Source organism: Phacochoerus africanus, chromosome 4 (genome assembly GCF_016906955.1).
Source record: "Phacochoerus africanus isolate WHEZ1 chromosome 4, ROS_Pafr_v1, whole genome shotgun sequence".
NCBI lineage: Eukaryota > Metazoa > Chordata > Mammalia > Artiodactyla > Suidae > Phacochoerus > Phacochoerus africanus.
Window position 1 is genome coordinate 141,652,382 of NC_062547.1, and position 26,321 is coordinate 141,678,702.

At 61.0% G+C, this 26,321-nt stretch overlaps 1 protein-coding gene across 3 annotated transcripts in view; it reads right to left on the bottom strand.

Annotated features, from left to right (window-relative positions):
• Nucleotides 1-127: 127 nt before the first annotated feature.
• NRG2 (neuregulin 2) overlaps nucleotides 128-26,321 on the bottom strand; it is a 163,527-nt gene continuing 137,333 nt past the window's right edge. The window contains exons 4-10 of one of the 3 annotated variants that reach the window (XM_047778789.1): nucleotides 23,618-23,738; nucleotides 17,949-18,025; nucleotides 8,540-8,642; nucleotides 6,327-6,450; nucleotides 5,878-6,005; nucleotides 4,821-5,048; nucleotides 128-2,136 (exon numbers count right to left, since the gene is read on the bottom strand). In XM_047778789.1, the coding sequence (XP_047634745.1) occupies nucleotides 1,350-2,136; nucleotides 4,821-5,048; nucleotides 5,878-6,005; nucleotides 6,327-6,450; nucleotides 8,540-8,642; nucleotides 17,949-18,025; nucleotides 23,618-23,738 (1,568 nt within the window). In that variant the 3' untranslated portion in view covers nucleotides 128-1,349. Of the gene's footprint in view, nucleotides 2,137-4,820; nucleotides 5,049-5,877; nucleotides 6,006-6,326; nucleotides 6,451-8,539; nucleotides 8,643-17,528; nucleotides 17,588-17,948; nucleotides 18,026-23,617; nucleotides 23,739-26,321 lie in introns of all 3 variants that reach the window. The other 2 variants (XM_047778790.1, XM_047778788.1) reach the window with 2 other exon arrangements.

A 26,321-nucleotide genomic window follows, 5' to 3' on the forward strand; every position in this document is an offset into this window, starting at 1 on the left:
AGGCGGGATCTCCTCCTCCCAGGGACTGCCCTGGTCCACTCAGATCTCCAGGCCAACAAGCATGCATCTCCCTCACGGGTCTTCATCCGTCTTCCCTCCTCGCCTGAGGGCTAGGCAGACACAGTCAAACAGGAGTTATTTCTGCTTTTATTTATAATATAAAAATGTTCAAGTGTCAACAGTCAGGTGTTTGGACATTTCGAGGGGCAGGGTTCTCATTTGTTGGTTGAGGATTTTTTTTTTTTTTAACAATTACCTTTTTGACAAATTAGCAGTGGACCCAGTTTTTTTTCGGGGTGGGGGGGCGCGGAGGACAGGGCTGGAGAGGAAGTGGAAGTCCTAGGTGGGTTTGGGGGCCGGGGGGTCGGGCTAGGAGAAGGAAAAGGTGTTAACTTTATTGCTAAAAGGGGAATCAAATACACTGTCGAGTGGCTCTTCTCGGTCCCAGCGTGACCATGCATCCAATCTAAAGAATCTGAAATGCAAAGGACATGCAGGCGGAAAATAGAAAAGACGACCTGTAAACGAAGGTGCTGCAGAGGACGGAGGGGCGTCCTGGAGGCCATGAGGGAGGAGGAGCCGCGAACACTGGGGCCCTGGCAGAGCTGCCCCCCCTCCTCGGGCCGGGGCTGTTGGAAGACCTCTTGCTCAGTGCCCCCTCCTTTAGCAGCTGTGAGGAGCGGGGAGGCCCCCTCCCCATTCTGGTTGCTGTCGCTGGGCCTTCGTCTCCCCCTGGACCTTAACCTGACCCCAACTCTAGCTCCAAGCCTAGGATCCCCGCCCTCTTCTCAAGGGCCCAGGACTCTGGGTCTTATTCGGGGGCAAAGCTACCGGGACCTCATTTCCTTCCTTGGCCCCCCCTGCTTCGACCCCACGGGAACCCGCAGCCCCTTCTCTCCCGCTTTCTCTCACCCCCGCCAGGGCTCACCAGCTCGGGATCCTCCCCTCTTGCCACCCCGCCACCCACACTTCTCTCCAGGAGCTCCAGATTAGCGTACAGCAAAAGGCACCACAATATAGGTTTTCTAGTAAAGAGTCAAAAAATTGGCCCATCTCTCTTTTTTTTTTGTTGTTTCTTTTTTTTTTCCGAAGCTGTAAATCAGGATGTTACATATAAATAGTTTCCCTATAAAAACGTCTTTGCCGTTAGCTAGTATTATAAGACAATTTTTGCTAAAATGAAAATAAAACATTTTGTTATACCTTTTTCCTTTTATAGAAAATAAAAATATTTTTTATTTCTTTTTTTTTCCTCCTTTCTCTCTCTCTCTCTCTCCAGGCGACGGTCTCTGTTCTCCTCGAAGACAGTGGGGCGGGCGCGGCGGAGGGGGCGGCGGGCGGCGGGGGCCCTAGAGGGGCGCCGAGTCCTGCTTGGCCCGCGGGGGCGGCCCGCGGCTGTGTCTGCTGCTGGCCCGCGTGCTGTGGCTGTCCAGGGAGTAGTAAGTCCTGCTGTCGGCCGCCGGGCACAGCGGCGGCGAGTCCGAGCGCAGCGCGTCGTGCGCCGCGCGCAGGCCGAGGAAGGGCGTGCTCTCGGCCGCCAGCGAGCCGTCCGCGTCGTCCGCGTCGTCGTCCGAGGCGGAGGCCGAGCCGCCGCCCGAGCCGCTGCTCAGCGACAGCGAGTCCCGCGCCGCGCGTGCGCGCTGCGCCGCCAGCCCGTTGAGGCGCGAGCGGCGCCAGCGCCGGGGCCCCGCCGACGTCCTGCGGGACGCGCCGCGGGCGCGGGGCCGCGGCGGCGGCGGCGGCGGCGGCGGCGGCGGGGGCACGCACTCCTGCGTGGTCTCGTACTCGTCGTCCTCCGGGATGCGGAAGGGGCTGGCGGGCAGGCTGCCCAGGCTGCCGCCCAGCGCGCAGGCCCCGCGCCGCGGCCCGGGCCCCGCCGCGGGGTAGTAGTAGCTGTCGTAGCTGCGCTGCATGTCCGCGCCGGGCCCGGGCCCCGCGTCGGGGCCCACGGGCGCCGGGTGCCGAAGGAGCGGCTGCTGCTCCGCCAGGCGGTAGCTGCTGGGCGCGGCCGGCGGCAGCGACACGGCGTGCGCCGAGTTGGGTGACGTGATCTCGAAAGTGGGCACCTGCGTGGCCAGCGAGTAATGGAAGTCCACGGGAGAGAGGCGCGCGGGCGTGGTCAGGGCCGACACGTACCTGCGGGGAGAGGCAGAGGCGTGGGCCTGTGGCCGGGGCATGGGGCCGACCCGAGGCAAAGCCGCGGTCTCGCCCCGCAGCCCTCCTGCGAGAGCCGTGCGGGCCTTCCTCAGGGACCGTAAGCCATTTCCTTAATCTCTCGAGCCTCAGTTTCCTCCTCTGTTCATCAGGGATAACCCAGTGCTCGTTCCGTGGCGTTGTCGGGATGACTCCCTATCGGCTGGAGGCCCGCTCACAGGCAGTGGTACCCCTGAGTGGTTACTGGGAGTCAGGCTCAGGCCGGGGCCCTTTCCGTGTCCCATCTCAGCGAGTACAGGAAGTCTGGAAGAGGCTAATGTTAGTCTCCTCCTACGCGCGAGGGAGCCCAGGCTCCGATCATTTAAGTGACTCAAGGTTCGCAGGGCCGGGAAGCGGTAGAGCTGGGAAGGACCCAGGCTGGGCGGGACCCAGGACTCACGCTGCCCAATTCCTCATTCCAGTCCCTGCATTCAGCCACCACCGCGCCTCGGACTCACCTCCCCTCAAGGACCGTTCAGCCCCTGGCTGGCGGCTGCAGTGGGAAGACGTTCCTTTTAAAGTGGAAGCTAAAAGCTGCCTCTGCGACGTGACTGCTCCCATCTCAGGTAGGGTCCTCGGCCCAGAGCTCACTGCTACCCAGTTTCCGCCTGGGGCTAACGACCTCTGGTTCCTTCAAGTTTGCTAGTATCTCCCAGGCTGGGTCGAGGGCACACGTCCCTCCTTTGCATTCGCCACATTTCCCTTGCTCAGCCAGCCAGCCTTTGGCCCGGCCATTGGCCTGCTCGGGGCCTCTCTCCCTCCCTGTGGAGCCGGGCACCTCGCTGCTCTTCCCAGTCCGCATTCGTGTCTCCCTGAGTCGCCCGACTCCCGTCTCTTCCCTGTCCCCCGGGGCAAGGCCATCAGGTCCCACCCAGTCCTTTTCTCCAGGAACTCACTCTCGGCCCTGCTCTACTCCGTCAAGGGACTGGCTGTTCGCTGTGGTCAGCCCCCAACTGCAGGGGCTTTCTTCCTTCAGCCTATGCAGGTCTCAGAACCATCTTTTAAAGTCACCTCTCAGAGTTGCCGTCATGGCGCAGTGGTTAACGAATCCAACTAGGAACCATGAGGTTGCGGGTTCGATCCCTGGCCTCACTCAGTGGGTTAAGGATCCGGCGTTGCCCTGAGCTGTGGTGTAGGTCGCAGATGCGGCTCGGATCCCGCGTTGCTGTGGCTCTGGCGTAGGCTGGTGGCTACAGCTCCGATTAGACCCCTAGCCTGGGAAATCCATATGCTGTGGGAGTGGCTCAAGAAATGGCAAAAAGACCAAAAAAAAAAAAAAAAAGTTACCTCTCCGCTTTAGGAGGCCCTTCCTGCTTATCCACTCAAGGCCAATGGCCATCTGTCGGGGCCCAGTTCCACTCTCCCCACAGCCCACCCTGCTCTAGGCGCCTCGCTCACCAGCCATGGTCTTAGTGCCTCTGTTGGAACAGCTCAAGGTGTCCGCCTTTGTCTGGCCGCCTTTCCCCTCCTCTCTACCTGCCATCCACTCAGGAGTCCTACTGCTGTTATAACGATTGATCACAAGAGCTGCACCTTGTGAGCACCTGCTCCTTGCCAGGTACAAGGCAAAGAGCTTTGTGCATGGTCTTGGGTGGCCTTCATAAGAGCCACACATGAGAGGTATAGCGCGCCCTGTCCTACAGCTGAGCAAACAGGCACAGAGGCGGACCCCCTGCCCCAGATCACACACGTGGTAGGCCTGGGCTTGGGAAGCTTGGTCCTGGAAACCTGAGCGGTTTCCCAGACACTGCAGTCAGGCCAGCTTCCCACGCCCTGGTGGGGGCTCCTAGGCTTAGCCCTTTCTCTCATCAGCTGTGCGCTTCAGTGTCTTGTGTGGTGGCTGGGAGCTCCCTTGGGAGCGAGATCCAGGTGGACCATCTCTGGATCCCAGGTTGGCCTGCCCAGCATGAGGCTGGCATGGACCAGACTGAGTGGAGCCTTCTCTGCCCTATAGGAGTTCTTAGTCCCGTGACCCTTTCCCTGCTCTCCCCCCAACACACCCACTTGCCAAGGGCCCTGCGAGGGCTGAGCAAGGTGGAGGCTGCCCCCTGCGACTCCTGACTTGAAGTCAGGGAAGAAGGGGAGTCGCCTGGTTTTCAGGGCATCCGCTGCTCATGAACTCCCTGGTCTCGGGATCCCTGGGGGCCTGGCTGCTGATACTGCTGCGGCCCTCAGGTGTTCTTGGCGCATCCCCACGTGGCCTGGCCAGTCTCCTCACAGACAGCCTCCCCTCCCCCTCGCCAGTCTGCGAGGCCTGGTGTCTGTTCCTGCTGGGACATGGGGTTTCTAGGCGACCCCAGGGTAGGACAGCCCTGTGGCGTCTGGTTTGTCCAGGACAGCCCCTGTTTGTTCCTCATGTTCCAAGGCAGTTTCTTAATAACAGCTCCTCCTTCTCTGAAAATTGTCCCAGCAGGACAATGACATTAAATGGTTACAACACGCCAGGGCGTGCCGGCTCAGCTGCAGTCCTGGCCTGTCAGCAATATTCCGAGGACCCTGGATAGAGCTTTTAACCTTTCAGGGACCTTGTCTGCCCATCTGGAAAATGGGGGTGAGGCTCTTGGGGTGTCCCTGAGGTGACCTAAGGGTCAGCCCTGGCCAAAGCGGGGCGCGGGGCCGGCACTGACCTCTCACTGTGCGGGGAGTCACGCAGGGAGTCTGTGGAGTCGTGGTGAGGGGGCCCCACTGCCCGGCGCCGCTCCTCCAGGCTGTAGGCCGCTGCCCTCCGCGCCCGAGCCTCCACACACGCGGGGCTGTTGCATTTGCTGGTGCCCACTGATGACAGCATGATGCCCGATTGTGAGTCTGAGGTCAGGCTCTCAGAACGTTCCAGGCTCCACGTGTGGCTCTCATGCCTGGAGAAGCCAGTGCGGGTGAGGTGAGGGGCCAGGACGGGGCAGGGCAGCCCAGCAGGTGGCCCCCGGCCACCCCTGCCCTGGTTCTTCATGCCGGCTCAGCTCTCTCGGCCCCCTGCCCTTCGCTGCGGGCCGACGGGTCATATTGTGAATGCCCCCCACCCCCCTCACTGGGAGGAAGAGAGCTGGAGGCCTGCGGGGGGGCGGGGGGTGGTCAGCTGCACTGTGCAGAAGCCTCTTCCCTGCCTCCCCGAAACCAGTCTCCCGTTAGCCCCCCATTGGGGACTGGCCCACTCCTATGGTCCTCGGCCACCTCTCTCAAGAGACCAGTCCTGGTGGCCAATATAGGGACCCTGCCAATTGCATGCTACTCCCCAGGGAAGAAAGGGACCAACCACGTTCTTTCTTGAGCCCAATGAGCCCCCGCGCCGTGTGGACAGGCCTCCCTTCCTCTGGAGAGGAGGCTAAGGTGGACTGGGTCTCTGCAAGCAAACCTAGGAGGGGGCATCACGCAGCTGTGGGTAGCTGAGTGAGCGGCCACTTTATGCCAGCTCAAGAGGTGCTGATGCAGCCAACGAAAACGCCACGTTAGGGAGCCAGTGATGCTGTTGCTCCCGGTTTGGACTAGAAAACAGACTCTGGTCCCCTGAGAATCTGGATGAATGTTTGGTGGTGGCGTCTGGTTTGAAGCCCCCCAACCTTTATCCTGCTCAGAGGGACTCTGGATATAGAGCCCAGCCTGGCTGGGGAGTTTCGTGTGTGTCCCCGGGCAGGTGTGTGATGCGTGTGGCCTGCTCTGCAGGGCTGTGCGGGCCTGGCTGGTGCCCACCTGTGGCTGGAGGTGGGCGTGGCGGTGGAGCAGTGGTGAGAAGGAGAGCAGGAGTGGCTCCCGGAGAAGGTGGTCTCCGTTTCCCTCCGGATGACGTGGTCCGTGGCTGGCACGTTCTTGGAGATATACTGCAACGGAGAGGGAGTGACACATGACCAGGCTGGCCCTCCTTCCTGGTGGGTGCGGGGCAGTGAGGCCCTGAGCCCCAGACTGAGGGGGTCCACCGGGCTCGGTGCCGGGTCAGCGATGGCCTCTGGAAGTCAATCCCCGGACCTTCCTGAAGGAAGCGGGCCGGGCGAGGCCAGGTTGTCCTAGTGAGGCAAGGCTAGGCTAGCAGGCGAGGCTGAGCCCAGGCCGGGCTGGCCACTTCCCCCGCCCATTCTTGCAGGGGGCATGAGCAGGCTGGCACACGGCGTGGGCTCAGCATGGGGCCCGGGACCAGCACTCACGTCTGCCATCTGGATTTCCTCAGGGTCCAGGCGGGGGTGGCTGGGCCCGTTGGCCAGGCTCCTGTTCTGGTGGGCTGGGCACATGTTCTGCCGGAGGTGGTTGTGCATCTGCTTCCGTTGTTTTCTGCACGGGGGAGGGGGCATCAGCCTGGCGCCCACCCCCCCCGCCCCGCCATCCCCTGACCCACACTGGCCGTCACTCCAGGGGACCTGCCGTGGTGGGCTCCTGCTCCTGCTTGCCCGTGCCCAGGCTGCCCCCAGCCAGGACCCCTCCTTCTCCCCCCTGCATCATCACTACCGGCCTCCATTCAGTAGGAGCTCATGGGGGCGGTAATGAGTTTTGGTGCTGCCCACAGAGTGGAGCTGCACCCTGTTCTAGTCATGCAACCCGGGCAAGTTACTTAAACTCTCCAAATTCCACTTTGCTCATCTGTGAAATGGGCTGCTCATGTACCCATTCAAAGGGCCCCTGAGGATTAAGAGCAGAGAAAATACGCAAGCGCGGTGCTGGCCCAGTTGCTCACTGGCCCCTTCGTTTGGTATTTAGTGGGTTTTACTACGTGCCGGGTGCCGCTTTGGAGCAGAGGCGATGCGCGCGGTCCCTGCCCCTGGGGAGCTTGCAGGATCGGGGGGGTGGGGGGGTGGGGGGGGCAGGATGTTCCCAGCGGAGTGCCAGGAGGAGAATCACAGGGGGCGCTGTGGGCAGGGAGGCCAGGCCTGTGGGGCTGCTTTGCTTCGGCACATCTTAGGTGCTCAATACCTTTTTTTTTGTTTTTTCCATTATGGTTAGTTTACAGTGTTCAGTACACTTGTTCTGTAATCCCCAAGTCTGATCGTGTCACTCTCCTGCTGAAAACCCCTCCTGGGTCTCAGCGTCCCATCTCTCCCCAGGCTGCACCGCTCGTGACCTCTCTCCGGCCAGCTTGCGCAGCCTTGGAGGGCTCGTTCTGACCCTCTGTGGTGCCTGCCTTCTCCGGCCTCTGGGCCTTTGCACAGACGGTCGCATCTGACTGCAGCCTTCTCTGCCTCTTTGCCCGCCGACTCCTGCTCCCCTCTGGCCCAGCCTAAATGCACCTTTCTCAGGGAGGCCCTTGCTGCCCTCCCGCTGAGGTGAGGCACCCCCGAAAGATATCCTGTGACACTGGACATCTTGCTTGGGCACTGGCCACGGGCCTGCTGTCCGGCAGGCCCTGAATGAAAGTTGGTTGAAGAAGCGAGTAAACGCAGTGGAGGTCAGAACAGGGAGCTTGCTCCCCCGCCGCCCCCCGTTCTCTTGGCCCCCACGTTCCTCTGTGGGCCCAGTCTCCTCCTCTGGGCTCCCTGAGCCCCAGATCCCCTGGCTGCCAGGGCCTTAGATCTCATAGATGGGGGCAGCAGGAGTCGGGAACCAAGGGCCTAGTCCCTCAAAGGGTGGCTCTGCCCCAACCTTTGCTTTCCAGATAAGCACGGAAATGGCAAACCTCTTTCTGTGCCACATCACTCTGCGACCCGCGACAGCTCCCTGTCATCTGCGGGATCCACTCACGCTCCCTGAGCTTGTGTTCAAGGTCCTAATGTGCCATCCAGGTTCCAGCTGCTGTTCCAGCTGCTGTTTTAGACTCAGGTGCCTTTCTGCCTTGACCCCAGCCCTTTGCTCCAACTAGCCCGGGCTGCTCAAGTGCCACGAAGGCCGCTGACGCTCCCTTGCGTTTGTCTTTACCTTGCACTGTTCTGCGGGAACTGCCCAGGCCCTTTTCTGCCCCTGGCCCCCAGGTTCTGACCCAGCCTTTCCTCTGCCCAGAGGTGGCCCCGTTCTACCTTCTCTCGGTTCTTGCCCGGACTGCTCCTAGTGGGACCGGACAGTGCCCTGTGAGGTCTCTCCTTCCCCCCGGAAAGGCGCCGCCCTCTGTGCGCTTCCCTGCCCCCAGCACCGCCCCGGCGCCTGCCTCCTTGACAGGACAATACCTGCGCCCAGCAGCCTCTGAGGTACGTAGTAGGGTCCTACCCATTTTACAGATGAGAACTCAGGGGCCCATCAGTTTCCTCAGGGTCGCACGGGAGGTGGCAGAGCTGGATTCGAACCCAGACCTGTCCTCTTCCAGCGCCGTCCTCTGGGGCCTGAATCCCCGCCCTCTGCTCCTGCCTCGTGGCCCAGCCCTTGGGCCCCGCAGGAGCCCCCGAGGGGCGCACAGGCCTGGGGGAGGCGAGGCCAGGCGGGGGCGGCCCACACTCACTTGGTCTTGCAGTAGGCCACCACGCAGACGATGCCCACGACCAGCAGAGCCACGCAGATGCCGGTGATGGTCAGGACCCTCTTCTGGTACAGCTCCTCGGCCTCTGCAGAGGAGAGGGTGTGATGGGGGCGGGCCCGGAGGCAGACCCGCCCCCTGCCCCCCAACCCCCGAGCTCGAGCTTGAGCTCGCTCTGCCACACGGGCTGCCTGGCTCCCTTGCGTCTCTTCCCTCCCCGGCCAGTTCCCTCCCTCCTCCTGTCCCCGCCTCCACCCACCCGTGGGTCTGGTCCCAAGTGACTACCCTGAGTTTGCCTTCCCCAAACCCACGTTCGGCCTGGACCACGTGAATGGAGAATGCAGGGGATGGAGGAGGCGGGATGGAGGTGAGCTTCCCGAGGCCGCGGGGAGGGCAGCCCTCGGCGGCCTAGTGGCTGCAAAGAGCCTGTGTGGCCTGGGGGAGGCTGGTCTCCACGGCGGCAGACATGCAGATGGGGCACAGGCCTGGCCGGCCACTTCGGCTTCCCTAAGAAGGCAGAGGGTGGCTTGTTCTGGGCTGGAGACGGGACATCAGGCCCAGGACCAGGAGCGGGGACAGTGCAGACCAGGCCCACTGAGGCTGGAACGGGGAGACAGGCCGTGGCTGATCCCTGCAGCCCCGTCAGGCTGGTGGCCCTGGTCCACGCCGCCTTCCCTGCCCCTGCCTGGGAGAAGCCCTGAGCACGGGCCTCGTGCTCAGCGAGCAGTCTCTGCCCTCCCGAAGGAGCTGAGCTAGGCCGGGCCTCACAGCCCTCAAAACTCTCCCCTCTGCCTCCCACTTTGTGTTGGGCGATGCCTACCCTTCTAGAACAGAGAAAGCCAGGAGGAAGAAAAGGAAAAAAGTGACAGCACCAGACCTGGTCAGGGTCTTCAGCCTAGACACCCACCCCGTCCCCCGCACCTGCTGGCCGGCCGCTCCGCACGGCCCCCTCCTGCCGGCAGGACCCAGCGCCTTGGAGCAGCCCTGGGCCGTGTCGCTAAGCCCCAGGCTCGCAGTGCCTCCTGTGGCAAAGGTACCCCCAGCAGCTAAGACGGGGTACAGACCCCCAGACTCACATAACTATAGGGCCATGCCTGACACACAGGCCCTTCACAAAGATACACTCACTCGTGTCCAGAGAGGCGCACACACGCACACGTGATCATGGCCACTGACAGTCATGGGGCATCTTGAACAAACAGCCCCCCATCCCCACCTCCCGGGCCCTGTGGTCCTCGTCCTGTCCTCATCCCCGCCCACCCCTCAGCCCTCCAGGGCTGTCTCCGTCACTCCTCTGAGACCACTCTGCTCATGGCCACCGATAACCACCTGCTGCCGGGGCTGTGGGCATCCGCTTCCCTCTCAGCAGACTGCCCCTGCCAGGCGCACCTCCCCTGGAGGGCCTTCTCCCGGGGCTTCCCCTCCCCCCGGGCTCATCTGTCTGTCTGCGTGGCCGGTTGCAGGGTAGAAGGGCCCAGAGCTCTCTGGCTTCTCCCTTTCTCTGCCTGCCCTCTCAGCCAGACTCAGACTCGAAATACTGCCTGTATGCAGCTGAATCTCACGTTTCTCTCTCCTGCCTTCCCTTCTCCCTGAGCTGCTCTGGTTCCCCACCTCCAAGGGCTGTGGCCAGGCAGAAGCACTGATGCCCCAGCCTCCTGCCAAGCCGCGCCCGCCTCTTCCCACCTCTTCAGTGGCAGTACCACTTTTCCTGTTGCACAGCCCCAAATCTTGGAGTCATTCCTGATCTTTGTAGCCGCTCTGATACCTGATCCACCAGCGGATCGTTTCAGCTCTACCTCCCAAGTAGATCCTGGATCTGACCACCTCTTGCCGTTTCCACCGCTTCTAGCTCAGTCCGAGATGCTGCCTTCTTGCACTTGGGCAGCTGCCCAGCCTCTGGCTCGTCCTCTGCTTCCGATCCTCCACACCCTGTCCCCTCACCCAGTCTATTCGCTGCCCCAAAGCCACACTGGTTTCCAACCATAAAGTGCATCATTTTCCTCCTGTTTAAAAGTTCCCAGTGCTGGAGTTCCTGTCGTGGCGCAGTGGTTAACGAATCCGACTAGGAACCGTGAGGTTGTGGGTTTGGTCCCTGCCCTAGCTCAGTGGGTTAAAGATCCAGCATTGCCGTGAGCTGTGGTGTAGGTTGCAGACTCGGCTCGGACCCCGCGTTGCTGTGGCTCTGGTGTAGGCTGGTGGCTACAGCTCCGATTTGACCCCTAGCCTGGGAACCTCCATATGCTGCGGGAGCGGCCCAAGAAATAGCAAAAAAAAAAAGACAAAAAATAAAAAACAAACAAAAAAACTCCCAGTGCTGTCCCGCTGCAGTGTGCATGTAACCCAAAGCCCCACCCTGGCCTACGAGGCCCAGGGTCTCCTGGTCCCCTCCTGAAGAGCTCATCTGTGGTGCTCTTCTTTATGTCCACTGTGCGCTGGTCACTGGCCGTCTTTCTGTCCATTGACCTAGGCAAGCCCATCAGCCGCACTGTCCCTAGCTTGTGCCCCCTGCTTCCACCACGCTCCCCCCGTTGTTTGCAGGCCTGGCCATTTTTAGCCCACGTGTCACATCATTGGACAAGCCTTCCCTGGCCACTCAGCTCAAGTAGTTCCCCACGCCGGCCCCGCACTGTCCCAGTTCCTCTTCTGTTCTGCACAGCACTTAGCACCGCCTGGTGTCTTTCCTGTGTATCTGTCAGTCTGTCTCCCTGTGACTCTGAGTACCGGGAGGCAGGGACTCTGTGCGCTAGATGGCCCGCGTCTGGCCGCCTCCGGGGCTCAGTAGATGTCCGTGGAGGTGGGGAGGGACCACGCAGACCAGCCTTACAGACGCGGACGCGTACGCACCTCCGTTCTCACTCACCGCCGCACCCGCATGCTTCCAAGTGCTCACGCTGGGCCCGGCACTGAGAGGCCCAGCGAGGTGTACACACGTCATCCCCACAACGACACAGAGATGCGCACCGACAGACTGACCCCGCACACGCGGCCGCGATCACACGGACCCACAGCCTCGGCCCCTCTCCTGCTTGCCCTGTCACAGCAGACAGACAGACATGCTCTTACACACAGACTCTCAGCCGCATCTTCTACTGGGAGCGGCCGGTCGCGGCGAGGTGGCGGGGGAGCCAGGGCCTCCCCAAACCTGCTCTGAGAACAGCCTTTTCATGACAGCAGGCTCTGAACACACCTGAGGGCTGACCCCACGGAGCCCAACCCCTCTGAGCCCCTGCCTGTCTCCTGCTCTAATGTGTCTGGATCCGGGCGGGGGCCCCCTAGCACAAAGCCGGAGGTCTGCAGAGACAGACCCCTCAAAGTGCCTTCCTGCCCACGGCATCATCCAGGGGCCAGAGGACGGCCAGCCTCCCGTTGTGCTGGCACTGCCCACAGACAAACACGCGTGGTGTCACGGGGACAGATCATGAAGGAGTGACAGCTTCAAGCGGATGGCCAGGCCTGGCAGACAGACACAGGGCAGGGGGCAGGGGTGGAGGGGCGCTGTCAGCCACCAGCCTGATGCGGAATGCAAAGCGCCTGACATGGAAATGGGAAGAGGAGGGAGGACTGGGGTCAGGTCGGAAGGGGCGCCTCTCTGCACAGTCTCCCAGCTCGGACCTGGTGGCTTCCGGACGCCCGCTTTCCCAGGGGCCTGGCTTTGTCTGGCCAAGCCACGGTGCTGCACACAGCTCAGGGGCTGCCTCCCTCAGAGGCCCCAGGCCAGGGGGCATAAAGAATCAGCATCTTCATGAGCTTGTGCGTCTCCGCCAAATCAATCTAGTTGATTCTAGGCCGTCCCGATGGGGACGGGGGAGTTTTAGAATCATCCCTTTTCCATTTTGGGGGGAAAGAAAGCCAAACATCCAGCACATATGGTGTCAGAGGCTGTGGAGGGGGGCTGTGTGGATGGGGCTGACCGACACACAGAGGCTCCGTACCCTTTAGTTCAAATCCAAGGTGCTCTGGCAGTGCAGAAGGGGGGGATGGAGGGAGAGGGACAGACGGACGGGGGCGGGGTGGGAGAGAGAGAGAGAGGGAGAGAGAGAGAGAAACGTTGGTCAGGATTCTTCAGACACCGGCAGCCAGCCTGTGAGGTGAAAGCAGTTAGTGGTGTCCCCTCCCCAGCCCCCAGTCCCCAAGAGCCCCTGAGAGGGGTGGACAGGGGACATGTTAGGCTCAGCAGGCGGAGCGGGTTCCTTAGAGATGAGCTGGGGGGTTAGTACCTGGTGGGGATGCAGAGGCGCAAGAGTCAGTTGGCAGATGTCCCCAAGGAGGAAGGGTGACTGGGGGCGAGGGTCTGAGCCGTCCCCGTCCTCCCGCCCCCCAGCTCCAGCGCCGGGCTGTGGGCACTTGCAGGCCCCTCCTGGGGGCACCTTGCTTGGCCCGCGCTCATTCATGGGACCCTTATGGCTGTTCAGCACAAGGGTCCGGGGTCCTCAGACTGGCCCCTGTCCCTGTCCTGCCCCCTTGGGCCCCCAGGCTGCCCGTGTGTCTGGCGTGGAGACTCGGAGTCTGCAGGGGGAGGAGGAGGCCCCGGGCGGCAGGTCACTTTGCTCCTGACACCCCCAGCAGCCGAGCAGCCTGCAGGGGCTGGGGCTTGGGGTCTGAGCCTGACTTCCTTCTTAGGGAGCCAGGTGCAACTCAGGGAAGGAGACTAGTAGCCTCACAGAGCACCTGTGTCCCTTCAGTGGTGGCTAATTGCCCTCTTGCAAGTGGAGCCATGTCGTCACTGTGTGATTTCAGGGCCCTCCGAGGTACCTACACATGCCGTCGAAGGGTGAGAGCACATGGCCCTGCCCAAGGGCCAGCTGTCACCGCCCCAGCATGCGGCCCTCAGTGTACCCTGCCTGTCTGGCTCTCAGTCTCTCACCCTCAAGTGGGGCACAGGCCCGGCCACGGGATCTGGGGGAAGGTCTGCAGCCTGGCTGTGCCACGCATCGGCCCCTCGGGGGCACGGGGCTCTGCAGCGGGAGCCCAGTGTGCTCCCCAGCATTTGTGAAGGGCCCCCTTACCCTTCTAAGGCAGCAGCCGCACTTGTCTGCAGGCCCTGGCTCTCTGTTTTGTCCCTAGTCCGCTGGGTGCGTGTGGGCAAGTCACAGCCTCTGTGTCCTCATCTGTACGCAGTGAGCGGAGGGCGAGCCGGCAGGACGCAGGGGCCCGCACCGCAAGCTCGGCATGAACCTGGGGGTCTGAGCCCCAGCGTCTCCCTCAGGGCTCTCTCAGTCACAGCCATCCTACTCTCTGGTCCTTTTCCATGCTGGGATATCCAGCCAGGATCCCCAGAGAGGACAGCCCGGTGTGACCACAACACCCCAGACGCTCAGAGAACTGTGGCCTGGGCCCCACTTTTAGTGGCGGTTGTATTAGATGAGGCAGTGGAGGCCCAGTGGTGCTAGGACACTTTCCCAAGGTCACACAACAAATTAGGAGGCAGAAGGGAGAGTGGAGGCCAGGTCTCAGGTCTCCTGGGGCTAAGCCATGGCTTTTGCTGCCCATCAAGTCCCTGGGCAGGCCTGACTGGTCAGGACGGTGACCATCTGGAGAAGTGAGCAGGGCTCCCAAAGCCATCGGAGAGTTTTCTCCTGCATCACTTCTCTGGGAACCGAGCAGCAGCAGCAGCAGCTTTTGGGGCTCCGGACTGACTCCCCTTTGAGTCAAAGGCCAGAACTGTTACAGGTGGACAGTGGTGGCCGGCAGGACTTCCCTCTCACTGGGGATGGATTCTGAGGGGACTTGTCCTGTCCACTGACTGCCACTCGGCTAGGATGGAGTGATCCCACTGGAGTCAGACAGGTCCTAATTGGGCAGAAATTTGCATATTGACCAGTAACCAGGGCAACTGGTCTGGCAAGCCAGGCTTACCAGACAACAGGCAAAGTCTTCCTCCTGGATGTGTCCTGTGACACAGTCACAGGCCTCAGAGCAAGGAGGCCATGATGTAGACCGCGGAGCATGTGCCCATGTGCTTGTGCGTGAGTGAGCAGGTGTCAGCACTTGTGTGGTTGCGTGTATGGCAGGCAGGTGCTTGTGTGTGTGTGTGTGTGTGCGCGCACGTGCAGGTGTGTGTGCTCTTGTACATGAAGAGTTTCCACAAGTTTTGACCCTTGGGAAGTGGAGGGGTTGTCAGGGGAAGCAGGAGAAGCTTCCAAGTGCTACTGTGGCCGCGGGCACAGCCTGCAAAAGGTACCCTGGTCTAGAGGCTGTCCGGGCAGAGGGGGAAGGTCAGGCACTTTGCTCAGATGCACCAGGAGTCAGCCTCCAGGGCACTGATGCCGGCCCTCTGACCACCCCCCCCCTCCCCGACCCCGCCGCTCACACACAGGCTGGGGACTAAATCCTCTGTGTGCATTGCTTCCCTGAGGCATAAATGCCCTTACCCCTATTTCACAGATAAGAAAACAAAGTCAGAGAAGTTAAATGAGGCCCCAGAACAGGAAACTCAGCTGCTGGCATTTTCCTTCAGATCTCTCTGAATCCAAAGCCTGAACACTTCAGCTGGCATTTTGCACTCCCTTTTCAATAACGACCCGATAGAGCAGTGCCTGAAGTGCTCTGGGCAAAGTGCTTGAAGGGTACAAATCCTTTACTGAAAGGTACCAGCAAGGAGCCCAGTAACACTAGGTGGAAAGGCTGTGTTTCTGGGCTCTTCTCTGGGCTCCTGGGGCCTTGCTGACCCTCCCAGAAGATCTGAGCTGAGAGCTGAAGCAGCCCGGCTGGCGGCCGAGTTTGGGAGGCTCTGCTGCCCGGATCAGAATGGGCTGGGACTCCCAGTCCAGGTCAGTCCCGTGAGCCAGGGAGGCTCTGGGCCTAAGGGGGCAAAGGAACAGGCCCTCCACTGCCTCTCTCCCCTGCGCCTCACCCACCTGGCTACTCGGCCCTCCTGACCGCGAGTCTCCAGTGGGGCTGGATCTGACTCTGCAGTTCTTCCTGGAGGCTGGGCTTTGGAGAATTCGCTTGGGCCACAGGCCCACAGGCTCGACTCTTATCCCTGGAGCCTTCTTCCCTGGCCTCCAACTGGAGTGGCCTGGGGAGAGCACTGCCTCCAACGCTCTATTAAGATAGTTGACCATCGGGGCTGACCGGCCTTTTCCTCCCCAGTGCCCCCTCTCTCCTCTCCAAGTCTTAGCCTCCAGGTTCTTGGTTGGGGGCTGGGGGTGTGTGGGCTTTTGGGGTGTAGTCTGAGGGGGACTGGAAGCCTCCTTTCTCTACCCTGAGCCCCAAACCCCTTTTCTCCAACAGCTACCAGAATGGCCCCCTGGGTCCTGCCCTCAGCCTTTTGTGGAGCCCTACCTCTCCATGGCCTGGCACCATCAACCTGATTCTAATTCCCCATGGGACCCATCTGGCCTCCCCGGAGAGGAGGAGATGGGCAGTGGGTCAAGCAGAGGCCTGGTGTGCTCTGGAGGACGGGAGACAGGGCCCCACCATATAGGCCAACAGACCGCTGGGCCCCAGACAGAGTCCGTGGCCGGCCTGTGGTTTTTCTGCTCTGCTCCATCTCCACCTGGTGGCACATGAGGGAAGTGCTCTTAGCCCCTCACCCCCCAAAAAACACTGCTCCACAGTTAGGGTCTCATACTTTGGCTTCAGGGCTCATACTTTTCTTAGCAATTGTGCAAACCAGAAACTCCATCCCCAGAAGTGGAGGAAAGGAAGCAAATGAAGTGCTGGGCGGGGACTCAAGCTAGAGAAGGCCTGGAAGAGTCACCAGTCCCCTCCAGTCCTTATCTGCCCTGTTCCAGCATTCTCAGCACCCTCCCCCAGCCCCCAACCTCGCCACGTTTGGCTGCACGGATGACTCTGGTCTCCATGGAAACCACTGCCCTGGGACCTCTTTTCCTTCCATCCTCCTTCCCACTTTCTCCCATCACCCCAAATCAAACCAAAACAAAGCCTGGCTAGCCCCAGAGGCAGGCTTTCTGAGAACTTGTTTTTCTCTTCTCGACACACCAGCACACACGTGCACACACTTACTGCCCAGCCCCAGGGCAGCCTGACATTCCTCGAACAGGCTCTTAGAGCTGAGGTTCTGAAAATGCTTCTTGCCATTCTGCCCAGGCTGCCCGACCCCAGTGGTGAAGAGGCCTGAGCGGGGCTGGGGCTGGCTGCAGAAAGAGTTCACTGTTACTGCGACCAGGCAGTACAGTGACATCTGAGGCGGGGGGGGGGGGGGGGTATCAGTCTCCCCTGCATGAAATGGACCAGGACCTTGCAGGGCCTTCCCCAGGAAAGACCCCAGCCCCCAGCGACCCCTGCCTCTTGTTTGTAGATAAACTTTCGCCTCCCAGGCCTTCCTCATCCAGTTCCAAAGAGCACATTTAATCAGAGAAGTAAGAAAATGCCGAAAGGAGGAAAACAGTCAAACACAGCAAAATAATAAGGGTTTAACCGTAAAACAAAGTCAAGGGCTTTTGGTTTCTCCTCAAGGGCTGTAGATAACATCAGCGCCTTCAGCTGTTTTGCAGACACTAAATCCCCACCAGGTGCATGACGTTAACTAGTTAACTACGTGCTGACCGCCAGCAGGTAGACCCCAGACCCATTGGAACTAGAAGGTTGATGATTGAGATTCCTGAACCAGCACCTTGTCAATGTTCAACCAATCAGAATCGAGCATGAGCTGGACACGCCCCTTGTGACCCACCTGCCTCGCTCAGTCTTTAAAAACCCTTCCCAGGAGCCCCTCACACTCTCTGCTGGACGCCTTGCAGCAGAGCGTCTTCCTCTCCTCTTTGCTTTCTCTTTCCTTCTCTACAACCCGGCTTCGTAGCGTAGCTTTAGGTGGGCAAGCGGAGCCAAGTTTGGTTGGGTAACAAGCGCAGGTTTCCGACGAAGACTGAGAGAGCCTAGGACACCCCCTCAATCCCCTCATCTTTCTAAGCAAAGCCCCATTCTTCCTAGGGGACGGGGGGGGGGCAGGGTGGGGTGGGAAAAACTGTCAGTCACCAGGGAAGAAGAGAAATAGAAGAAAGAGACATACTGGAGAAGTTGACCATTGCGAACTGCTGACACCTGTCCCCGGTGTATCCCACAGGACACCTACCAAAAGAAAGAAAACCAGAAAGAGCGAGCCAGGATAGCAAGACATAGACATTGCAACACCCCGGCACGGGCTCCTGCCGATGCCAGCTGGGTTCCTTGCCACTGTTAACACTTGTACCGGCCTTGCCACACTGCCCCTTACCTGCAGCCCTGAACTTTAAACCCGAGGATTAGGTCAAAAAATGAAAAAGCAAAACAAACAAAAAAAAAACGAACCAAAATACAAAGAAAAAAAAAAGCCAAAGATCAAAACAACCAACACCCCTGGCCCTAAGCCCTACAACGGGGGTGGGGTGGGGGGACTGCACCCAGAAGCTTTCTAAGGAGCAGGGACTCGTGTTTGTATCTTCAAACATACTTTGCTTAGGATCTGGCATGTACAATCGCAAAGGCAGTTTCTCCAAACATCTCTGTCCGAAGAATCCGTTTGGACATCTGGAGAAGGAAAAGGGGAAAAATCACAGAACAAACTGGCATCATCCGCGAGGCGTCGGTCAGAAATCAAAGTGCACAGTGATGAATGAGAAAACCGAGTCGAGCGCCGGGGACACTCGTCGCTCAGGGGGCTGGAGTCAGGGCTGGGTGGAGGGCACGGCACTCTCCTTTAAAATCTCTCTCAAAGGTGTGGCTCCAGGTTGGGGGGGAAGCGGGCGTGGGGCGGGGAAGAAGATGACTTAAGGAAGCGGGGGGGTGGGGGAGGGGGCGAGAGACTGGGAACCTGCTACTGAAAAGCCCTAAGAGTGGCTGAGGCGTTCCTTCTGACCTGCCTGGGGCCCTGTGAAGCCAGGACTGTAGCCCCTTGGGTGCCAGGCAGAGGCCGTGAGCCTCCTGGAATACCACGTGCAGGGAACCTCTGAGCTTCTAGGCCCTACCAAAGGCTTCTCTCCAGGGCCCTGGGCAGGTTTTCTCATCCCCGGAACAGGCTCCCCTGAAAGCTCCAAGGGAAACTCGGGAGTGCTGTGGCCCCAGACAAAAGGGGCCTTGGAGAGGTGTCATCTGCTCTCACAGAGGGTTCTGTGGCCACATAAGCTCAGGAAACCCACTCCCAGGCTTCTTGTAGGGTTGCAGTGCACGCTGGCATGAGAAAGGCTATGAAAAGTTTTGCAGGAGGAAAGAGCTCAACTTTGTAGTATGTTGCAAGTGTGTGTGACCATGCAAGTCAGTTTCTGATGAGAAAAAGGGGAGAAGGCTGCCCTAGAGCAATCAATACGGGGAAAGCTTAGTGGGGGAACAGGTGTGGGCTGGGGAGGAGCCTGACCTACCATCTCCGAGCTGGCAGGCTGAGGGCGGGTGTGGGGATGCTGGCAGCAGGTGGCAAGAATCATGGGGTGGGGGCGGGGGAGGCAGGAGAAGCAGGCTCTCTGGAGACTCTGCAGCCTGTTCCGAGGCAGCGGAATCTGCTGGCTTCCTGGGACAAACTGTCTTTTCCCCATGACCTGCTCCTGCACGGCTGCCTGGCTCTGGCGGGAGGTCAGCCTTCCTCATGGTCGCGCCTCTGTCGCTTCAGCAGCACCCACTCATCTCCCTGGCCTCATCCTGCCCCCCAAGGAAGACTTCCTCTGCTCTGTGGCTGCCACTCTCCCCTCAAGGGAGGCCCTCTCGTAGATTTCTGGGAGGCCTGCCCAGCCCTGTATTCTCTTCTGACCCCCAGCAAGGCTGGATACTGAGGGACGCTCACAGACAGGGCCAGCCCCCTCCTCAAAGATGGCTCTCTGCTTTTCTGCCTCTTCTAACTTAAGAAATCAAGCCCATCGCCAGCATCCCCGCAATAACAGGTCAAGAACAGTAAATTGCCCCCAGGAGGTGGATGTGCTCCACCTTTTAGTGTTCCTAGTGTGTGCTAAGCATCAGTAGCCCCTTGAACTTAGAGGGGGGTGATGGCCTTTGGCTGTGATAGGCACGAAACCCCCGCGGCCTTTAGTCTAGCCTGGAGGGTTGGGAGTGGTGGGTGAGCAGAAAGCTTGGAGACTCGGGAGCTTCTGGCGTCTCCCTCGGGGGCGGTGGGAGGCTGGTCCTGGGGGCGCAGTGTGTGCAGGTGTGCCTGGCTAAAGGGCAGGAGTAGGGGCAGTGGGTCTGGAGAAGTTGGGGGTGGGGAGCCTGCAGGTGGAGCTGACTCCTGTTGAACAGGGCGGCTTGGAGGGGGAGCCTACCAACTTGTCAATATTCCTTTTCTGACCCCTCACCCTCGGCCCCAGTCATCCCAGCCCCGGAAAATAGGGGTAGCGGCCAAGGCTTCCCGCTCAGCTCTTGCCAACTGCTGCTCCCACCTGGGATGGGGATTAAAGGCATAGGAGTGACTTTTCTTGAGCAGCAGCAACTTTGGGGGGTGGAAGATGAAGACCCAGGAAGTTGCCAAAACGACTCTTGGAATCCGCAAAGGGTAAGAGACAGGTGTGACGGTATCCAGTGCCTGCGATTAGCTGGGCTCCTGGGAACGTGTGTGTGAAGAGAGCGGGGGCGGTGCCGCAGGAGGAGACGAAGGGGAAAGTCGTCCCTCTGCTGCTGCTCGGGGCACCCCCGCAGCTCTGGGAGCTGGAGAATGGAGCACATCCCTGCGTTCCTGGCCTCACCCCCAGCTTGGAACCACCCCGACTGTGTCCTCCTATCTGTCATGGCCACAGAGGCGCACAACTCCAGGCGGCGCCGTGGACGCCGTCTAGGGCACGAACGTGCCTCCTGGAGCTGTGGGATGTCGTCCTAAGCCCACCGCCCTGGGAAGCTGGCGGAACGAAGGGGATGCGCGCGGCCGAGGACCGACCCCTGTGCTGCTCTTGGGTGCTGGCTCCTTTGCGGGCTTTTCAAACCTGCCTTCCGTAGCCCTGTTCTTTGAGAGGGAGCTGCATCCGGGAGGCTGGGGCTTCTCGGCAGTGGGCTGGCAGCCTCCCTACCCTGCTCCCAGGACCTGGTGTCGGGGTCCAGGCTACACTCGCCTATTCACCAGGAGCAGGGGCTGGCCTTGGCGTGGGGGGCGAGTTCCCACTCAAACAGGGAACTGAGCCTCTGGGGTTCCGGTTACTGGGAACAGGGGCAGATTGGGAGGCGCAGCAGGTACCAGGCTTCAGCCCTTCCCCTCGCGCCATCCTCTGTGACTACGGGCAGGTCTCTGCTGAGGGCTGGAGAAGAGCAGTGGTGAGGGGGCAGAGAGGAGATCCCACCGGCTGCTGCTGGGCTGACAGAGGCTGGGACGCCGCCTCCCTGCGTTCCCCCCCCCCCCACCTCCCGGGCCTCTGTTTGTCCCTTTGGTAGCCTGGGGATAATGCCATGTGTGCTGCCCTCACCCGGGGGACGGGAGAATGGAGGATGAGGGTGCGCCCCAGGCACCTCCGGCCTCATGAGGGTGGCGATGCGGCGAGGATGAGCAGGCAGGTGGGTGCGGGGTGGGGTCACCTGCACGGGGAGGGAGGGGGGAGGGCAGGGGAGCAGAGGGGTGGGGAGATGAGCCGATGGCAGAGGGAGGCATGCCACTGGTATGTGCACAGGGCTGGAAAGAGTCTTGTTCTGTCATCATCCCCTGAACCAGTCCCCCAGAGTCACGCACCAACCGTGCTCTATAAAAACACGGAGAGAGGAGGAGAAAGCAGCGCGAGGAAGCGCGGAGGGCCCGTCTGGCCCAGGCAGGAGACGGTCACCTTGATTTGGACCCCCGTTTTCAAATCCCCCTAAGTTTTCTTTTTGGAAACAAAAGTCAGTATCAGTGACAGACACTGTGTCTTTTGGCTCTTGAATTCCAGGGAAAAAAGAAAAAAACCAAAACAGGGCCGGAGGGTGCCTGCTTTCCAACACTCCCCGCAGGGCTCTGACCCAATACACAACCACACGTGTCAGAAAACCAGGAAGGAAAACTGAGTTTTTGGTAGAAACTGGAATGAAACTGACCAGTCTAGTTTCATTATCCAAGCTAAGCGGAAATGCAAAAAAATCAAAATAAAAAGTAAACAAACAGCACAAATGGTTAAGACGTGAGTTCCGTTTCCTACGTTCTCTCCTTTTTATTCCATCCATTCCATTCAGGGTGACGTCAGGAACCCCAAGAGGCCTGCCCCCCTTCCCCCCCCGGCTTGCCCACCCCCAGAGTGGCCTCTGGGTTCTGCGCTGCCCCCCTCCCTCTGCCCTTCTCCAGCACGGCTCTGAGGACCTGCCCTCCTCACCGCGGTCCCTGCCGGGAATGCCCCTCTCCCCGAGGGCTCAGGGAGTCAGGGAAGTGGGTTCCAGGAGCCCTGGCTGGGGTGGACCCCGGGCGGATGGCGATGGGGAGGTGATGGTTCTGGGTGTGGGTTCAGGCTCTAAGCAGTGAACCCCAGTTGCCCAGCGGGGAGGGGCTACAGAACGGCCTCTTTACAATGGCTCAGGCTCCTGCGCTCTGCTCAGATCTTGCTGGGTGGGACCCAGAGGGTTCTAGGGGTGCAGCTTTGCTGGCAGGGCCCTCTGGGGGCCGCAGAGCTCACTGCTCTCTTTCCCCGCACTAAGCTCTGGCACCTGAGGCCTGGGGGCGCTTGTCCCTCTGCCCTGGCACGTGTCCTGGGTGGCTGACCCCTTCCCTGTCTGGGGCCAGGTCTGCCTTCTGTGACAGTGCTGGTTCTCTTTGAGGTTCTGGGGGCCCAAGGGCTCGGGAAGAGAGGCTTGCCATGTGTGTTGGGGACAAGAGGGTTCAGGGCTAGGCTGTGTCTGTGAGGTATTCTAGAACCTTAGGTGTTTCTATAGGTCTATTCAAAAGCGCTCAGCGTTCTCTAGGCAGGGATAGTCCCCAAGGTCTGTGGCACTAACGTGGCAGCTTCCCAGAGGCAGAAGAATGAGGGCCAAGTCTGGGCTGAGAACATCCCTGGGCTGTGGCTGTGGGGAGGTCCAGGGTGGGGGAGGCTGGGAGGCAGATGGCAGCAGGTGGAGGGCGTGGAGTGAGAGACACGGCTGTGCCCATCACCCGCCTCAGGGCGAGGGGACGGGGGTGCGGCCCTCGTCAGCACGTTGTGACGGGGAGGGGTCTCTGGCCAAGGCTGTGGTCGGGGCGGAGGCTGCAGCTCTGAAGCTGGAGCCCGGAGGCCGGGAGAGCCAAAAAGAGGGTCGCGTCTGACCTTATCTGCGGGGCAGGCAGATGTCTCTGAACCTTCCTCCATGCTCTGGCCTTTGCCCAGATGCCGTGGGAATGGGGCAGCTTTGGCCCCTTACCAGGGCCCTAGGCTTGGGCTGCTTTGAAACCCAAAGCTGTCACCTAGGCCTCCCTCCCTCTTGTCCTCCGGAACCCCCACGGTTCTTGCTCCCACACTCGAGAAGCTATCAAAAGCCTTGGGGCCCAGCTCCCAGAAGACCCGGCTGGGCCCAAATGAGCCCTCCCTGATCCCTGTGCCACCCACCTGCCCTGTGGGCGGAGTGGGGGGCAGGGGGTTTCAGCCCCGGGGAGGCAGGGGAGTCCCAGCGGGAGCTCCTCCTCAGCCCTGACCTCCCACTCAGCCGCACCCTGGGTGACACCCTTGCCAGTGTCCCCTCACCCTATGGCGGGGGGGGGGGGCGGCTAGGGGCTGGAGAGGCACAGGCAGCCACCAGGGCACATCTGGGCCCTGGGGGCCTGCTGGGCAGGGAGAACAGCCAGGGCCTGAGGCGGTGGCAGGGGACAGAGAGCCCTCTTCCTCGGAGCTGCCGGCTCCTTGCTGCTGGGGGAGCTGCACCCTGGGCCTGCTCATCGGAACACAGTTGGGAGAGTTGCTGGGATGGGAAAGGGAGAGGCGAGAGGGAGAAGCCGGTGCCTGGGGCCCAGACCGGCCTCCCCAGCTCCCTGGAGGTGCTGGTGAAAGGGCGGGCGGTGGAGGGTGGGGAGGGGCCTGGGAGACTGGGACAGCAGAAGCCCTGAGCCCTCTGGCGCTTAGATCTTGCTACACTCCAGCAGAGGGCCAGGAAGTGGGGCGAACCTCCCTGTCTACACCCCTTGGAGAGGTCCCTTACCAGTGGCTCGAAGCCCACTTTTCCTAGAGCCCTCCATGTCCGTGCCAGCGCCCCCCTCCTCCACCTGCACGCCGACCCCCGCTGGTCACTTACTTGCAGGAGAGCTGGTTGATGCCCTCGATGTAGTAGCAGACCCCGCCGTTGACGCAGTAGGACTTGGCGGTCTCGTTGCACTTCCGGGCGTGCCCCGACCAGGATGACAGGGTGGTGCTCACTGGAGGTACGAGAGACACGCGCCAGTGACCCACTGAGACCACTCTGGGCCCCCGGAATCGCCTCCTTCGGGGCCCATGCCAACGCTGGAGGACCAGTCTAGGAATGGCTGGGGAGGGAACTTCTGGCGGTCCCTCTGCCACCAAGGCCAAGGGGAGGCCACCGTGACTCTGACCATCTGCCCAGCGCCACCTTGCACCCTCATTCTGGGCAGACCTCCAAAGGCCGGGAGGGCTTTCTTTTTTTGGAGGGTATGCGAGGCTCACAGGTGCCGCTCTGTCTTCTGGAGTGAGTTGAGGGCCCTGTCTGCCTCTCTGGGGCTCCATTACAGGTGGATGAGACACCAGGTCTGTGTGGGGAACAAGTCCCAGGGGCGCTGGCAGGACACACTTAGGTCCACGTGTGCTGCTTGGGCTCTCGTGTGGCTGGAGGCAGCTGGGCTTTGAGGGGAACATGGTCATTTTCTGAGATGTGGGGAGAACCCTAGCTTCCACCTCTCACCCCTGTGCCCCAGTCTAGGGACAAGCCTCCCAGAAATGCTACAAAAGCCACTTTGCCCATCTCCACAAGCCTCCGGGGCCACCTTCATGTCCACTGTGGCCAGGCAGCCCCCACCTCCCCCACCTAGTCAGTTACTGCCTCCAGGCCTTGGGCAGCCCCGGCTGTACATCCCGGGCTTTGGGTTGCTGGGGAGGGGCTGGGGGGCACCTGGGACGTGGCCACTAGGTGAGAGCACGGCTGCTAACCGAGATGGTGCTTCTGATGCATCAGACCTGCTGCTAAATGAAAATCATGACAGCTCTGCTCCCCAGTGGGCTGGTGTCCAGAAGCCTGGTTTCAAGCGAAAATTCTTGCCTTGAGTTTCAGGTCTCATCGGTCGCCCTACCCCCTTAGGCTGTGTGTCCATACTGGGCAGCTTGCGACGGGTTCCTGCTCCTCCCTCAGCCTCTGGGGCTCTGAGGGCCTCGCCTGCCTGCCTGGCAGTGACCTCCTGGCTGAGGTGGCCCGTCCTACCTTGGCGGGTGCTGGATCTCCACCAGCCCCGCGGCGGGGGGGGAGGAGGAGGGCAGCAGCGGGCACTCTCAGTGTTTAGACATGCGGGGAGACAGATGGCGCGCGGGGCCGGGAGTGTGTACACAGCTCTGCCTCTGTATATGTCTGGGGAGCTCGCTGATAAGACCCAGCGGGCAGGGCCAGCACACACCTTCCCCTCTATCCCCGGCGTGCCTGCGGCTGCTCCGGGGTCCTCCGGCCCCACCCTTCTGACGTCTCCGGCCTCTGCTCAACCCCGCACCTGGCTGGGACCCACATGCTGCTGCTGCTGGGTCAGGGAGACCCAGGGAACTAAGGAAGGGACAGGGCAGAGGGACAGCCAAGGTGGCCACGCCTGCGAGTTGTAAAATCCCCTTGCTGGGAGGGCCCTGGAGGCTGTCCTGCCCGGAGTCCAGCATGTGGTAATAGCGACGCCTGGCTGAGCCTTCTCACCAGGCCCCTGGTGGAAGAGCAGGTCAGCGCTGAGGCTCGGCCCGGGCAGGCGGATGCACCCATGATGATGCGCGGGGGGCCCCGGCAGAGCCAGGGAGGTCTCAGCCCAGCTTCAGGCCCTGCGCCTCTGCGTAGAGCCAGCAGCAGGCGGCTGCACACTTGGGCTGGTCCGGGGCTGCGTATCTGCTCCCCCCAGGGCCGTGGGGAGCAGAGACCACAGGCCTTTCCACTGCAGGTATCTCGAGGCCACCCCTGTGATGGCACGACCCTCCCATGTCGCCGCAGCCAACTCTGTTGGTGGTGACGGCTCCTGCCAGGAGGGTTTCCGCACCGAAGCTGTGGGCTCCTGCGGCTACGCGTCCCACTCCCTCTGTCTGCCCGCCGTCTCGCTTCCCCGCGTGCTTGGGGATGTGAAGACGACAGGGGGGCTCCCCAGTGGGAGGATCTGGCTGCTCCCCTGGCAGCACCACAGGGATGGCGCCAGCCCCCCTACACTCTGCTCTCAGGCACTGGGCCCCAGGCACCTGCTCCTCTAGTCTGCTCCCCTCTGTGAACTGCACAAACCCAAGACCCAGAGGGCAGCTTTGACTTGGGGGGAGGGAGTCCTCCTCTGTTCACCGAGCTGTCTGTCACCCAGGGCTGCCTTCCTACCGCCTCCTGGGGCCTCTGGGCATCTCGCCACCGCCTGCCCAGCCTGGGCCTCCGTGGTCTTCCTTGCGTGGCCACATTCACCTCCTCACTGCCCTTTCTGCTGCCCGCACTCTCACCTTCATCTCTAACCTTCTTGCTTCGAAGCTGCCAAAGTGGTCTTTAAAATTCGCCCATTGATCAAGGGCTTCCATTGTGCCCAGAAAAATCCCCCAAGCCCTCCCCACGTCTAAGCTGGGCCTTGCCGCCTCTGCGGTTCCGTGGCCTGCCCCTGTTGTGCAGTATATTCCGACAACACCCACTTAATCCAGCTTCTCTAAGAAGCCAGGGCCCTTCTTGTCCAGAACTTTGAAAATGTCAGGGTCTCGGAGGCTGCTCAGGCTCCTCCCTTCATCCTCCTTGCAGCTTCCTAACGTGGAGTACCTACTCCGCCAATTAAAGAACTCGTTGT